At 41.8% G+C, this 17,114-nt stretch overlaps 1 protein-coding gene across 5 annotated transcripts in view; it reads right to left on the bottom strand.

Moving 5' to 3' along the window:
• Window positions 1–17,114, bottom strand: part of BAZ1A (bromodomain adjacent to zinc finger domain 1A) — a 74,757-nt gene that overhangs the window by 30,703 nt on the left and 26,940 nt on the right. For 4 of the 5 annotated variants that reach the window (XM_053287159.1, XM_053287160.1, XM_053287156.1 and 1 more), the window contains 9 exons: window positions 16,884–16,977; window positions 15,631–15,785; window positions 15,138–15,233; window positions 7,658–7,796; window positions 5,754–5,900; window positions 2,735–2,830; window positions 2,393–2,617; window positions 1,566–1,731; window positions 999–1,115 (listed from right to left, as the gene is read on the bottom strand). In XM_053287159.1, coding sequence (XP_053143134.1) covers window positions 999–1,115; window positions 1,566–1,731; window positions 2,393–2,617; window positions 2,735–2,830; window positions 5,754–5,900; window positions 7,658–7,796; window positions 15,138–15,233; window positions 15,631–15,785; window positions 16,884–16,977 — 1,235 coding nt within the window. The remainder of the gene's footprint in view (window positions 1–998; window positions 1,116–1,565; window positions 1,732–2,392; window positions 2,618–2,734; window positions 2,831–5,753; window positions 5,901–7,657; window positions 7,797–15,137; window positions 15,234–15,630; window positions 15,786–16,883; window positions 16,978–17,114) is intronic. The other variant, XM_053287158.1, reaches the window with a different exon arrangement.

Below are 17,114 nucleotides of genomic sequence, written 5' to 3'. Positions count from 1 at the left end.
GATAAAGCAAAGATCAAGTTATCGGAGGAGCAAACTGTTTCTGAAAGTCTGATCGCTTTGGCAGTCAGCAAGAAACTGAGCAAAGGGATGCCTAAGCGCCACTAGATGGTACTGCAGTCACGTGCAGCCGGTAGTTGCAGGCGTCGCAAGGAGTTATAGAATACTATCCGAAGCTGGTCTGCGCAGGCGCAGAACCCAGTCATCATGAATGTCTGGAACCACTATCCAGATGAAAGAGTTATATGGAACACCACATTGTGACATGTTATACAGCAGGGATGGGCAGACTTCAGGCTTGGAAGATCTATTTGGTTTTTAAACAGAATCCTCTCTTCCCCAAAGGCCCATCAACCAGTACCAGGTGCAAAACAGTGGCTCAAAAGGATGGAAAATACTCATAGAATTAAGGATCTGGCACCCCTGAGCACATGGTCAGCTTAAGAATTTGTTTTCAGTATCAGAATGAAGCTCTTAGTCCTTTCATACAACAACCAATTCCCAGTTCTCCCCTGTCCCCCAGCTTCCTTGGTTTCAACAACCTGACTGGGGGTGGGTCCTTTGTTTTTAGGATTGTGCCCATCTATGCATCACTTCATCTGTTCACACAGAAATGGTGCTACTCCACAATGCTAAAACTTCAAGGGAAAGGGAGTTTTGTAATGCTGCTAAAGCTTGCATATTTACTATGGAAGTAATCAGTCTGTTTGGGCTGGTTTTAGGTCAGTTGCTGTCTAATGTGTTCTCATTTGTATGCTACAAATACATCCATGTATTATCCCATCTACAGCACATAATAAGATACACATCAGTGTGTATCTCTTAGTGCATTACCTTCCTTTCAATAAACATCGCACACAATTTATCTAAGTAATTTGAGTCAATGATCCAGCAATATAGTCAGTTTACACTGGCCCTTTGTATATTTACACCAGCATGCAAAGGCAACCAATACAACACTAGCACAACTACAGATGTGAACCTTAAGTAACAACTCATACCCAACAGAGACTTCAACTTCAGCAACTTTGTGCTCCTCTTCTTCCTTCAGTTTCTCCTGCTTCTCTTTCATCTTTTGTTCTTGCCCCTTTAACCTTTCTTCTTTTCTCTTGCGAATTCTGAAGTTAAATAGTATGATTACTCTACTGATTTCAGTATATTCAATAACCATCAGTCATTTCCTCTGATTACATCATTCTAATGGGGGTGGGGTGGGGTTTGAAGGACCCAGGGGATTCTGATGTGCATCTGAGTGCATAGAGACCTCTGAATCAGGACCATAGTACATAACCTATACCACTACAAAAAGAAAGAAGTAGCTTATTTTCAAGGGCCACCCATCAGTTCAAGGCTGCATTTTCGTATTGAAGTGATTTAAGAAACATTGTAAAAGTTTTTTGAAATAAAGTGATCAAATTAATCAAATATATGTTTGTTTTTCAAAGGTAGATTGTGATAGAAGAGTCTTGACATAATATGCTATTTCTAATAGATTACTTTTTCAACATTAGAAGCTATGCTTCTGACAAGAGTTCCAATGTAGCTATCAGATTTGGTTTTCTATTCACCTTGCTGCTGCAGCTTCTCTTTCTTTGCGATGCTGTTCTGCTTTTAACTCTCTGAATTCCTGTTTTGCCTGTCGCAATACATCAACAGAGTCCTCAATAAAGTCGCGAGTAGAAACAAGAGTGAGAAGCTTGCCACAGAGCGCATGAAGAATCTTCATCTTCTCCCCTAATAAGAGTCATGTAAAGGTTGGTGCTTCTTTAAGCAAGTCAAAGAGCTATTATTTGCATTGCCAGTCAATCTAATTTTTGAGCCACCATCACTTTCCTTGATAGGGAAGCAACATTTTGATAACTGGATTAGACAGACATTACATGCTTAGGCTAAGAGGAAACATTTTTATGTGGACTATGATGCCATTTCAGAGCTTAGCCATCTCACATTACAAACAATCTCTATGCTGTTTAACTGTGTGCAAGCAAACTTCCTATAATAGGGGTGGCAAACCTGGCCCTCCAACTACAAATTGCATGGGAGTTGTAGTCCAAAAACAGTTGGAAGACCAGGTTTGCCCATCCCTGCCTGATAAGGTACTTTCCTATCTACAATAAGGGTGGGATTCAATGAACTGTGCGAATGTTCTGCACCCCAAGAGGCGTCAGTTCTTTAAATAGCAACCAATGCCACACCACTCCTAGAGTGGAGGAGATTTACAAAACTAGTTTGAGATATGGTCTGGATGTTGCACTGTTCAAAGGTGGGTGGGGTGGGGGAGAGTCAAAGACCTCCCTGGGCATGCCCAAGCACATCTGAAGGCAAACAAGAAATGGTGCCATTTTTATTCCTCATGGAAAGAAGTTTATTACCCAGTTACCAGTTTGATTATTACCTGATGATAAGTCATACACTGAGGTACTGGAGAGTTTCTTCAACAACCCAGGATTACTTAATCTTAGCTCCATACAAGCATCATCCGTGGCATCAAATCCACCTCTCTTCTGGTAACGGTATTTGGCATTAGCTGATGTTACATCTGCACCTGATGCCAGGATATGGAGTCGAAGAATCTCAGAAAGAGTGCAGCTATCAAGATCCAGGTTTTTCAAATTGCAGCCTACAGTTAACAATAAAATGAGGTTAGATTATTTAGATAACAGTAGTATCTAGCAAACAATATGAAATGTACTTTTTGTAAAATAGAACAAAACAAAAAAGTGAAACCCACACATACCCTGATGTAACTGGGGCCATGCAGCTGCCAAAGTTGCAACTGCAGATAGTGCAGATTTTGTGGGGTCTGCATCTTCATCCAAAGCCTCTGTTAAATCTTTAAGGAAATAAAGACTTTATTCTAGTGTAAATTAACACTTGCATTTGGGAGGCAAAGCAAGCAAGCCTTTAAGCAATGCAGAGACAACATATAAGCTCAACTTAAAATTGAGACTACCTAAATGCCAGGGAAAAACATGCAACACTCACGATAAGCTTCTTGCACACAAGCCGGTTGCAAGAACACGAACACACACATGCAAAGAAGGGTAAAACCACAAATGCTCTTGTAAAAAGGTTAACACAAGCAGTCAAAACAGCATCTTTCAACAACATTTCTTCTAATTACTTCATTATGGATTATTATGTAGTGCAAGACCAACAGAAGCAAACACAGATGCCAGCAGACAATGCTGATCCACTGTCTTGCACAAGAGTTTCCATATTCTACAAATGTGATCAAAGACACAGACCAATAAGCCAGTTCCAAAGCAGCTTCAGGCAGTTTAGATGTAGCACTAGCAAGATCATCCAGCAGCAGAAAACAGTGTTTCCTCAACACACGTTTCCTTGTCTTTACCATCAGGGACAAATACTAATTACACTTGGTGCATATATACTCAACAACTAGAGCCTACAAACCTCCAAATCATTCTGGAGCATCAACAAGCAACTACAAACACTACATACACACACAGCTGTTTAACTCTAAACAAACCTTTAGTGCACTTTAACTACTGGATGTGGAGAAGAATTAAAGTGAGGGAGCAGCAAGAATAAGTCTCCTCTTCATACCCTTATTCCTGAAGTCTTTTCTCAAAAGACATTTCCAAATTGGAAGATCCACTTTTGCTCAGCCTAGAGAAAAACTACTTCATCTCTAGAAAGCAGAGCTGAACTATCCTTCTGTACCTTCATTGAGTAAAAGTCTCCTGCACAAAAGTTAATGTATTTTTTCCTTAATGGCTTCTAAGAAGTACCATGATACCTTGTGCTATGCATGTGGAGTACAGCATAACCAAACAGCAGGAGTTTAAAACTATGAGCATGCCTATGATGCAGCCATGAATTAGTTCAAAATATTGGGATTCCTAAACAGAAGATTTAAAATAAAACTGATTTTCTGATTAACTACATGAGTACTATCCCTGAACATTTACACTGGAGAATTCTTGCTTCTAAGAGAATTTTTTTTTAAAAGAATAAGCTCAAACTGGTGCAGTCATGAGGAGTATATGCTAAGAAGAATGTTACAGGTCATTAATCAAGAGTTGCCAATGACAGCCTATATTCTACTCCAATGAATACACTAGCTATGGGGTCAAGAAATCACACTTCCAATACTGACTGCAGACTGAGTGTTGGAAAAATGTGATGTCCTCCACATTTGCAAGCCAAGGGCCTACCCGCAACTGAGCAATGACTACACATTCCTTATACAATAAGAACAAGTCACATGCGAAGATTCTTTCCTTCTGGCTAAGAAATCCTGAAAGCCATAGGTGAGACCCAAAAGGTCCCTCCCATTCATGCAAGCCCCTCCCCCATTTCCAATTCCTTCCTTATGCTCCCCACTGCACACCATTCCAGAGACACTCCCAATCCTCAAGAACAGATTTTCAGGTGGCTTGCACTTCTGAATCCAACCTCATATTTCTAGGAGTGGGACACCAGATCTAACAAAATATACAAATCTGCAAAGCATTCCTGAACCACATTTGTGTGTGCGCAGGATGCTCCCACAAGCCCTTATTGCACCATACAGCCACAACTGGTTACAGAAAAGTGATATTAATTCTTTTAAAATAGGCGTGTGTGAGCATTAAGGTTACAATAAATGCTTCAAATACATTCGGGGGAAGAGGGGAGACGTTCAAGCCATTGTTGAGGGGAAACATGATTGTGAAGACAGAGGTCTCCAGTGTAGTTTTCAGAACAAATTACCCTGCCCCCGAAGCCGAAAATCATGAATAAATAGTAATGTCTTGCTCCTCCAAACTTGAGACATTTTTGGAGGGAAAGGATGAAAGAATATGACTTTTCCTGACTTAGTACTGTTACTGTGATGTAGAGTTAGCATATCCATATGCTGTTGTACATAAGAATAAAGTGGTAAAAACAGCAGGCAAGCTGGTATTACATTTTGTTCTGTGAACTTTTCCTCAAGTAAAAAATAAGAAAACTGAGCTACCACACACCTTGGAAGGAATCTGCAAATGCTATGATCTGTACTAATCTCCGACTCACATTTCATTTACCAAGATCTATATATTCTGGGAGCTAGAAGCAGTGCATTTCACAAGATCTATTAGTCTTAACTTATGCTGCATGTGAGAACACAAATATGAGGGGATACAGTGTGAAATCAACTCCTTCAAACTAAAAGCTGTCTCACAATTGCCAGCACCATCTCAAGAGTCTAATTATCAAAATATTAAAGCTGCTTCTTAGTGGATTTAACATTTTCCTAGAGGCTAGATTTTGCAGTCCTTAGGAACAATTCTAACTTTGAAGACTATGTATACAATATCTTGTACGATACAGTTTATCATTCACGTCGTAACCATATGTACTGAGATTAAGATGAATATACACTGTTCATCCTTTAACTGAAGAGCCAGAATGTGAACAACAGTAATACTTGCAACTGAAGAAAAGCAAAAGCAAAACCAAGTGCTGTTCTGACAACCGATTATTTAGCCAACGATGAAAAGCGTACACCTTCTAAATGGTTCAATAGAAGCACTTTGCAGACCTGAAGCCATTTAAAATTGCATAAATAAGACATGCCACTGTGAATATAATTGAAAGATTTGCCTTTTGTAAGACACAGGATCACCTCTGCATTTTGCACCTAATGCCCTTTCTTCTTCTATACCAGTTGTGCACACTGAAGCAAAGCAATGTTAACTGAAGACAGACTGCCATGCATGCTGGTTAGTGTGAAAGTTTTGCCTTGAGTAGCAGAGCTCAAATCTGACCTTTGGTCTCAGCATCAGTAATTTGGTCTTTGGCCACTTCTTCTTCTTCTTCAGTCATGGCTTGAAAAATGGCCGTCAGGAAGAAAAACAGCAGTTCACATAGTGGGCCTTCACTGTCATTTCCTACAAGAGCTTCTTCCAAAACTTCTGCAAATAATGATGAAAAAAGAAAGCCTATTTAATAATTGATACAAATACTGAAAGCAGCACCCCTCCCATATAATTGTCCAATTAGTGGACACCCCTTCAATATAATTGTCCAATTAGTAGACACCCCTCCCATGTAATTGTCCAAGTCATTGTATAGAGTATTTTCAAGCAGATACACAGGAGACACACTTGCCCTACTCAAACTATTTAATCCAAGAATGGAGATCCTCTATTTTCAAAGATGATTACACGCAATCCAATATGATAGTAGGGGTGTGCACAAAACCGGGTTTGCTGGTTCGGCTTGAATCCACACCAGATTCAAGCAGACCCAGCCCAGTTTTGCCCAGTCAACTGCATCCAGTTCAAGTTTGAACCAAGTCAGTTCAACTGACTCAGGTCTCTACTGGTAAAGGGGGAATCTGGAGAGAATCCCCCTTTACCAGTAAAGGGGGCTGTCCCAGGTGTTGAGGGAAGTCAGCGGGTACTCACAAGTGCTGCTGCCTGTGGCCGGAGGCTCCTGCACCCCATCCCACCAGCCCGGTTTGGGTCTCGGCACGTGTGGAGACCCAAAAACGGGCCAAGGAAGACCTGGGCTACCCTGGTGGAGGACGGCAGCGGCACTTGTGAGTTCCCTCCCACCCCCTCTACAATTAGGACAAATCCCTTTACTGGTAAAGAGGAATCCTCACCAGATTCTCCTTTACCAGTAGAGTTCCAAGCTGGCTTGCTTCAAATCAGGCCTGGTTCTGACTGGGGGGGTCCAACTCCGAATCCATTGAGCCGAGCTGGCTCGGCATCAAGCCAAGCTCGAACCAAGCTGGCTCACACACCCCTGTATGTGCAGGTCTACTCCAAAACAGGTAAGAATATGGACCCATGGATACATGAAAGATCTACAGTGTCTACGCACATATAGATCTCAAGATCAGGTACTAAACTGTTGACAAACATGTACATACCAGGAAGAGCATGATGCACTAACAAGGTATGCATGTTTACTCGGAATAAGAACCATAAGTCCAATGGGACTTATGCTCAAGTAAGGGTACATAAGACTGCAGCCTAAAAATTAAATCAATTGAAAGTCCTGAAGCCAAATAAGGTAACAATCGTCCTTCAAACTGGCCCATTTCCAGTCTCCTCTCAGGGCTGGGAGAGAAAGAGTACAAACACTACACCCATGATTGACACACAAGATGTACCACTCTATGTACTGCAGAATCACTTTTCAGCTTAACAGGAACCACAGAGAGATCAGAGGCTTTTGACCACAGCAAATTGTATGTTGGTAGAAGTAATATATTCCAGGACATGAGAGAGACAGAAGAGGGCAGTCTACATGCTAACTACTGTTAACTACGCATTCAGACACACTTGACTGGAGGAGGCTTCACATTATCAAAAATAAATGTTATGGCCAGATGCCATATATGAACCAGTTGCATGTACAGGACTACACAGAAAAGCCTTTACATGAAATATGCTGTACACAACCTGAAGACATACCAATTATCACGCTGACACTTTTTACAGCTGTGAGTTTGTGCTATTTCCACATACAGCCATGTTCACAGAGAGGCTTCTTCAGGTAATCCCAAGTCAAATGTTTTTTTTAGCCAGTTCATGCATGTGAACCAACTCAAAATTTAAGTGAAATCCTGATATTTAAAAAAAAAATGAATCCAAAACTCACATCAGAAGCATGCAGGAATTCATAGCTTAAAGCAAAAAGGGCAAGAATTAAAACTTGCCTAAAGTCACTCCATCAGGAAACTCGTCTTGAAGATCAAAGAGTTCCCCAAAGGCATGAAGGAACTCTAAGACCATGACAGCATCACCAAAGATCTCAGGAGGTAGTCTGGTTTTCACTGGAGTTGGAAGTGGAAGTTCCTGTGATACAAGGTAAGCAACTGGATATTTATTGTATGTCTCATACACACATATCACTAACAGTATCAGCTAGATAGACAACACATAAGCTAAAACTATTCTTGAGATAGATATAGCTGTACATCTTAAAACAAAGAATTCTAAAAACAGAAGTCAGTGATGATGTAAGACACCAAAGAGAAGCCTTGAAGTGATGAGAAACCCAGATGCTTATCAGTTCACATATATCAATCAAGTGAGATTTTGCACCCTGTTCTCTATAGAAAATAACTAACACAGAATGTGAACTGGAGGCAATACATGGTTTTCCTAAATTTAATTTAGTCCTTTAGTTGAGGAAGCCATGCTTCATTGAAGTGTGAACAATAATATTGTGAAATTGTTTTTTGACACACAACTTTTACACATCTCAAAGAGCTGTCGGCTAACTAGCTAAGTGGTAGCATGGCTTTTGGTCTGCTGCAGAAGAGATTCTAGAAATACACATATCAGGTGGTATATAAACACAATAAATAAATCTAATTATTATGTTTGATAATCAAATATTGTATTTGAAAAACTGTTTTGAGAACAAAGATCTGAAACTCAGCCTTTTTAGTCAAGCTAAAAAATAAAAACGAAACCATAGGCATCTATCTTGTGAAGATGTATAATCTCCACCCCCCCCCCCAATTCAGTAAATAATGAGCATTCCAATAAGTCCAGAGAGTGAGAAGAATCGCTACAGAGTACACAGCTTAAGAAGCCACCTAATGGTGCAGTGGGGAAATGACCTGATTAGCAAGCCAGAAGTTGCCAGTTCGAATCCCCGCTGGTACGTTTTCCAGACTATGGGAACCACCTATATTGGGCAGCAGTGATACAGGAAAATGCTAAAAGGCATCATCTCATAATGCGCAGGAGGCGGCAATGGTAAACCCCTCCTGTATTCTACCAAAGACAACCACAGGGCTCTGTGGTCGCCAGGAGTCGATACCAACTCGACGGCACACGTTACTTTACACAGCTTAAAGATGAATTTATCTCAAGAACTGCCAGTTCATGATTTTAATGTAATTTCAAATGGAAGCATTTGTTTATGTAACTTCAATATTGCACAAAACCTGAAAGGTTTCCATTTAAAAGAACAAAATCAGGATATTCCAAATTCTTTCTTCTTGATGAAGCATAGGCATTTCAGTACCAAACTACTTATCACATCAGCCAAAACCAAGCAAACCAAATACTTGCTAAATTCCTGAAATCTGTTTTCATGATTTTTAAATTAAGTTTTTAATTCTAGTGTGGTTGATGAAAGTTCTGACAGCAAGATGATATGTGCATTGACCTGTATTTTACAAAGACTGCCACTGGGAATGCATGCAATCTTTATATATTGCACTTACAACTACAATTTTTTAATCTGCCTCAACAGGTTTTGTTTTAAAGTGGAGACAGCATATAAAGATATTCCCTCAAACAACTTCATCTTAATACCTCAAAAGGTCCATAAGATATAAGAGATACAGACTATAGAATATCCATATAAACAGGTTGCTCCGCTGTAACTATTGATCTGAAAGTGATCCATTGCAGTCATAAGAGTGGGTTCTGCGCCTGCGCGGGGCTATTTGGGCAGAATTGTCTAGCTCCTCAAAGCGCTTAGCCCTGCTCCCTGCATGTAGTGCACTTCCTTACTTGGGGCGGGCTAGCACTATCTCCTCAGCTCCTGAAGGACCAACATTTGGATTTAACCATCATATGGAACCAGTCCACAGTTCAAGGTAAGTAGCATTCCACATTCTAGAAACATACGTTTTGTCACTTCACATACTGCAGCAGGGCCAACAGGAGGGTCTTATGACTGCAACAGATCACTTCCAGATCAATAGTTACAGGTGAGCAACCTGTTTATCTGGATTGTGATCTGTTGCACTCATACAAGTGGATGACTAATGAGCTATCAGTCTGGAGGAAGGTGAAGTACGCTAAGGTAGGACCCTTTTAAAGTACACCCCTCCCAAAGTTGGCCTGAGCAGCAGAGCAAAAGTCCAAGGTATAGTGTTTAACAAAGGTATGCTCAGAAGACCAAACTGCTGCAGCACAGATGGCCTCTTGAGCTTAATGCCAGGCAAATGGGCGGTAGAGGCAGCATGGAGAGCCAGTGTGGTGTAGTGGTTAGTGCGCTGGACTAGGACCGGGGAGACCCGAGTTCAAATCCCAATTCAGCCATGATACTTGCTGGGTGACTCTGGGCCAGTCATTTCTCTTTCAGCCTGACCTACTTCACAGGGTTGTTGTGAGGAGAAACTTAAGTATGTAGTACACCACTCTGGGCTCCTTGGAGGTAGAGCAGGATATAAAATGTAAAATGATGATGATGATGATAATGATAATATTAATAATAATAACAACAACAATAATAATAATAAGAAGAAGAATCAGCAGCAGCAGCCCAGGTAGAGTGATCCCGTATGGACTTTGGGGGCTCCACCTTTGGATGTTTATAGGCCAGGGCTCAAAAGGTGGCTCTGTTAGAAGGACAAGCTCCATTGTTCAGTAGGCCATCGCATAGGCAAGTAGAGGTTGTTCAGACCTTTTAGGAATCTCTTCGAGTCTGGATGCAAGAAAACTGTCTTTCTGTCCCATTGGGGATGGCGAGCAGAAAGAGTGGCCAGATGAACTTTGATGGAAACGTCGGCCAGCCTCTGCTGCTTCAAGTTCGTGAGGTATAGCAAGACTTGGCAAGATTTAGCAGAATGAGGCAGAAAACCGTGCCTTGGAGTATACAGCCTAAATCATTTCCACTTGCTGTCAAGATAAAGAGTTTTCAGGTCGTGATGGCGGAGTCTTCTGCCCTCCTGTATTAGAAGATCTTCGTGTTGAGGCAGACATCTGTGGCGACCCTTCGACAATCTGAGTGCCTGTTGCAACCATGGCTGTTGGGGCAATCACGAATAAATCAATATATAATCTGCAGACTTCTGCAGGATTTTCGCCAGAACTCTGTTCAACAGGGGTTAAGGAGAAAAGATTTAAAACAACTCTTGACACCAGCTGAATTGGAAGGCATCCCCCTTCAAGCTGCGACCAATGCCGGCCCTCAAGCAATATTGGGGGAACTTCCTGTTAAGGGATGTAGCGAACGAGTTGGTTTCTGGGGACCCCCAGGTCCGGAACAATGGCTGGAGGTATCGGAAATTGATCTCCCATTTGTGTTGTAGAAAAAGTTGTGATCTGCTGAGATGATCTACTTAAGTGTTCTCCGCTCCACTGATGTAGATAGCAGTGAGGGTTATCCATTGTGCTATGGCCCTATTCCAAATTTGCAAGCTTAGCATGCAAAGGGAGTGAGAGACTGTCCCTCTCTGGCAGTTTAGATAAGCAATCCCTGTGGTATTGTCCAGGCCTATGTAGTCTATCTATGTAGTTTCACTGGCTGGAGCTTGGACTTTGACCAATTCACTTGGATGCCCAAGTCCTCGAGCAAGCTTAGGACTGTTGAGACCTGTGAAGCTAATCTTTTATCCTTCCTGCCAGTTGTCAAGGAAGAAGGAAATTGTCAACCCTTGCGGCCAGAGGTGCGCTATGATCATGGCCATGCATTTTGTAAAAACACGGAGAGCCATCACCAGACCAAATGGGAGCACATTGTACTGGTAGATCTGGTGCCCCTCAGTGAACAGGAAATATTGCCTGTGGTTGTGTTGGATCCTGTATGGAGGTGTCTCGGAGATCTAATGTTGTGAACCACTGCTCTCTGTGGAGGAGAGGAAGGATGCTCTGCAACATCACCATGTGAAACTTGCGCATGTCCACATGATGGTTCAGCCACCGTAGGTCTATGATTGGCCGTAGACCCCCCACTTCTGCCACTTAAGATGGGACAAGTCAGAGGGCGGTTTCAGCACCTTCAGCGTGTCAGAGGCAAACCTTCTGGCAGTTCATGTCGAGGTTTCAGGCTGTGCAATGGCAGATCCCAACACCGACTTCAACACCAAGCTTCGTGACGAACTTGATACCATACCAGATGTCAAAGGTATGGGAGCGCCAACCGAAGACCTGGGTAACAGCGTGCCGCGGCACAGCGCAATGTCATAAAGGGCAGCCATCATACAATGGGCTCTATTTTTCTAGTTGGTGGAAGAATAAAAGACAAACCTTACAAGTGGAGGAGTTATGTTCCTCCCCCGAAACAAAGCAGATTGCAACAGAGACGTTTAAAGGGTCTTTTTCTTATCCATAGTTAAAAGGAAACAACAAGAATACTCAATAGTGTAGCAGAGAGTCTAAGCAGAGTAAAGCCATCCAATAGTCCATTTGATTTGAATAAAATGTAAATGTTGAGAGAAAGAATGGTCAGGTCCAATCCAAGTCAGTGAATAAAGCAATAATAGACATAATTTCCATTTTGTTTCCACAAAAACAGTTCAAATCAAAAGAGCTCAATGTCCAAGGTGCCAACAAAATAGCAGTCTGAAAGGAACTGAAGTGAAAATGCTAGCCCACCCCAAACTAAGAAAGTGGACCATGGGCGGGGCTAAGTGCTTCGAGATGCTAGTCAATTCTGCCCAAATGGTTCTGCACAGGGGCAGAACCCACTCCTATTTTTATTTTATTTATTAAATTTATACCCCGCCCAAACTTACGTCTCTGGCACTCTCTTATGAGTGCAATGGATCATGATCCAGATCATTTTGTTATACAGAAGACCACTGTCTAAAGACTGCAACATAGAGCACATTTAAAGATCTATGCTCAGGCAACACGTGCGGCAAAGAGGCAGTTCTTTTCTGCCCGTATTGCCGCTGCAAGTTCACGTCCAGCGGAGTTGTTCAGGGTTATGAGGGTATTAGTATCTGCCCCCGCTCCCTTGAACCAGAATTTGGAGACATCAGTTACCCGCTGTGATGTGTTTAAAGAGTTTTTCGCAGATAAAATATCTCTGATTTGGGCTGACCTAGAAGGAAACTCAACAATTAATTTGATGTCTGAGCTGGAGGTGCCCAGTAACTCCTTATGTGATTCAACTGGATCGGTTTCAGCTTGTGACTCCTGAGGATGTGGACAAGATGCTTGGAGAAGAGAGGCCTACCACTTGTTCTCTTGACCCTTGTCCAACATGGCTTGTTCGATCTAGCAGGGAGGCTGTTGTAGACTGCCTGGTAGAAATCATAAATGCTTCTCTGAGGGAGGGCAGAATGCCTCCTTGTCTCAAGGAAGCAATTGTTAAACCTCTTTTAAAGAAGCCTGCATTAGATCCATCCGAGTTGAGCAATTATAGGCCTGTTTCCAACCTCTCATGGCTGGGCAAGATAATTGAGAGGGTGGTGACCTCTCAGCTCCAGGTGGTCTTGGAGGAAACTGATTATCTAGACCCATTTCAAACTGGTTTTCCGGCAGGCTATGGGGTGGAGACTGCCTTGGTCGGCCTGATGGATGATCTCCAATTGGGAATTGACAGAGGAAGTCTGCCTCTGTTGGTCCTTTTGGCTCTCTCAGCGGCTTTCAATACTATCGACCATAGTATCCTTCTGGAACGCCTGAGGGTGTTGGGGGTGAGAGGCACTGTTTTGCAGTAGTTCTGCTCCTACCTCTTGGACAGATTCCAGATGGTGTCGATTGGAGATTGTTGCTCTTCGAAATCTGAGCTTAAGTATGGTGTACCTCAAAGCTCTGTACTTTCTCCAGTGCTATTCAATATCTACATGAAACCGCTGGGAGAGATCATCAGGGGATTTGGAGCCGGGTGTTACCAGTACGCTGATGACACCCAGATCTACTTTTCCATGTCAACTTCTTCAGGAGCTGGCATATCCTCCCTAAATGCCTGCCTGGAAGCAGTAATGGGCTGGATGAGGGAGAATAAACTGAAGCTGAATCCAGATAAGACAAGAGGTACTTATTGTGTAGGGTCAGAACTCTGCAGACGATTTTGACCTACCTGTTCTAGATGGGGTCACACTTCCCCAAAAGGAACAGGTTTGCAGTCTGGGAGTACTTCTGGAGTCACACCTCTCCCTGGTTTCTCAGGTTGAGGCGGTGGCCAGGGTGCTTTCTATCAGTTCCGGCTGATACACCAGCTGCACCCGTTTTTCAAGATCAATGACCTCAAAACAGTGGTACATCTGTTGGTAACCTCCAAACTTGACTTCTGTAATGAGCTCTACGTGGGGCTGCCTTTATATGTAATCCAGAAACTTCAGTTGGTTCAGAATGCGGCAGCCAGGTTGGTCTCTGGGTCATCTCAGAGAGACCACATTACTCCTTTGCTGATGGAGCCACACTGGCTGCCAATAGGTTTCTGGGCAAAATAAAAGTGCTAGTTATAACTTATAAAGCCCTAAATGGCTTAGGCCCTGGGTATTTAAAAGTCCGTCTTCTTCACTACGAGCCCCACCGCCCACTGAGGTCATCTGAGGAGGTAGGAACATAGGAAACTGCCATATACTGACCATTGGTCTATCTAGGTCACTATTGTCTTCACAGACTGGCAGTGGCTTCTCAAAGGTTGCAGGCAGGAATCTCTCTCAGCCCTATCTTGGAGAAGCCCGGGAGGGAACTTGAAACCTTCTGCTCTTCCTAGAGCGGCTTCATCCCGAGGGGAATATCTTGCAGTGCTCACACATCAAGTCTCCCATTCATATGCAACCAGGGCAGACCCTGCTTAGCTATGGGGACAAGTCATGCTTACTACCACAAGACCAGCTCTCCTCTCCTAACAACTACAAGGAGGTCTGTCTCCAGTTACCGCCAACTCGTTTGGTAGCTACACAGAGAGGTAAGCCTTCTCGGTCGCTGCCCTGAGATTGTGGAATGCGCTTCCTGCTGAGATACAATCCTCCCCATCTCTGGTATTTTTCAAAAAACACCTGAAAACCCATCTTTTCACCCAAGCTTAATCAGCTTCCTAAATTGTTTAGGTTTTAATCTCTGGTTTATTTTTAAATTGTTAAATTGTTTTAAGTTTTTGTAAAAAAAATTAACTTATTTTATGCTATTGTAAACTGCCCCAAAATTTCATCTCTGGGCAGTTAACAAATTAAATAAATAAATAGGATGATGGCAAGGAAGTGGACATACCTTTCAAAATTATGCATGATAACCTACATAATCTACTGCTTTTTCTAAGTGTTTCTCAAACATGCCAAACCCAAGCAAAGTGACTCAGCGGGGCTTCGGGGCCTTGAAAGGTCAGACACACAACACACCTACCTCTCCTAGAGAGGCATTTTTACGCACAAGTCACACAATTTTCAATGGTGCTTACCTTGCACTAAGTCTATTCAGGATTGCAGCCATAGGCTCTGTATTCCACAGGCAACCTGCATTATATACCACCCATCTATAAAATCATATTACCTTGAGATCATCACATTCCATGTCTTCTCTACGCTTACTCCATTGTTTTAGATGTTCCAGATATTTCCTTTTCTCCTCACGTAGTTTCTCTCTTTCCTAAAATCAAATGGACAGTAACTATAGTTCTGTTTAACTGATATGATAGTCTTATTCATCTACAGAAAGCTACCGTTAGAAATATTATCCTTTATATTTCAATCAGTCTGAGAACAATCTGTACTCTCAAATCACAACACTGTTCATGTTAAAATAAAATTACAGTAATATATATTATGCAGTGGTTTGTGGAAATAATTGCTTGTAATCAATCAAAACATTGTGCTTTACCACACATGCCCATCTGAAGAGAGAGACATATCACTGCTGCCTACTTTCCCCTTGTGTCAGAATAAAATCCTTATCTACTGGGAATCTCTAAACGCAGCCAAAGAACAGGACTGTCACTGCCATTTCAGATCCAAGTTAAATAGGAACCAGGATGGGACTACCCGACCTTCTCTTTTTCAATTTTGAGTCGCTCCCTCTCTTCTTTCTTCTTCAGCCTCTCTTCTTCCACAATCTTCTTTAATTCTTCCCTCTTTTTCTCCTTATCTTCTCTTTCTTTTTTCTTGGATTCTACAGCATTTGCCTTCTCCCTTTTTAATTTTTCTTTTTCAGAAGGTGTACACAAGAGAACTAGAGTTAGATCATTGTTACAGCAATTATCTTATGTAGACCACACATCAAGACCAAAGATTTCATTTTTTAAATCCAATTCAGACATGGGTATAAATTTTTAAGCAGTTAAGAAAACCAAGATGTAAGCAGTTACCAAAAATATTTTTATCAAGAACAAACAGAAATACAAAGTTTACAATTTGCCATTTGCCTAGTGAACAAGAACTACCTGCAGGTGACCAGAGAAATCCCCATTCTTGCTTTTAGCCTAAAAGAGTAACCAGCTGTTTATGTTAAAAAGCAGCCTCATAAACAAGTCTGCATTCTGCTGTGTAATACAGGGCAGGATTCTAGAGGCTACAATAGGGTTCTGTTCTTTCGTTCTAAAAATTTGACACAGCCTCCCACATATACAGCCATCAGAATACAGCCATGTGTTTAAAGGGGCTTTGTTTGGGAGGCTGAATACAAAACAGAATGGCTGCCATAAGAACTGCATTGTAGGAATACAGCACTACGGGTAGCTGACTCCATTTCTATTTTCTGGGAGAACAGGGAGGAAAAGAATGAGTAGTTGAAGTGGGGAACCAACCTATCAACTTCAATTTAATAGACTAATCACTTACTCAATAAGCTGCAATGTTTTGGGATAAATCAAAACTCTAGGTTCAACATGGTGCACATTGGCCCTGCCTGCAGTTTAATAATCAAAATTAGATGGGCACTAAAACACCTGGGAAGTTTCAATCTCTGATTGCACGATAGCAACAAAGTAAAATATCTGTACAGAAATCTTATCAAGCAATATAAAATTAACCAAGAGTACGACAAGTGTAACCTGACCAGCAGTAACTGCTGCTGTTATTGCCAGATAAACAGCTCTCTCCCCCTCTTCCTCCCACGCAGAGCCCAACTATAAGTATTTGGAAGCATTTCCAGTTTCCATGTTACTATACCAGTTTTTCTCTTTGAAGGAAAGCACACTAAACACTGCTTATGGCACTTTGGTTGGCATCTGCCAAGTAAACTGACAAGATATATGCTTTTACATTTAGGTAAAATGTATACATCATACCAGACTGAACTTACCCATTTCTTCTTTTTCTTTTTGGAGTCTTGCCCTTTCTTTCACAGCACTGGTCACATTTCTAGGACTAAGCTGCTCTTCTGCAACACTGTCCTCCTGGGTGGGAAAAAGAGTACAAGATCACAAACAGGCAAATAATTGATAAAATGAACCTTTCAACTAATTTATCAAGTGAAAGACACATTCTAATTTAATTCACAGTAAAGCTTATCAAGTTAGCTAGTATATAGCAA

The sequence above is a fragment of the Hemicordylus capensis genome, chromosome 1 (genome assembly GCF_027244095.1).
Source record: "Hemicordylus capensis ecotype Gifberg chromosome 1, rHemCap1.1.pri, whole genome shotgun sequence".
In the NCBI taxonomy this organism is placed as follows: Eukaryota; Metazoa; Chordata; class Lepidosauria; order Squamata; family Cordylidae; genus Hemicordylus; species Hemicordylus capensis.
The sequence above is the reverse complement of the archived record's forward strand: the minus strand, read 5'-3'. Positions and strand labels throughout refer to the sequence as shown.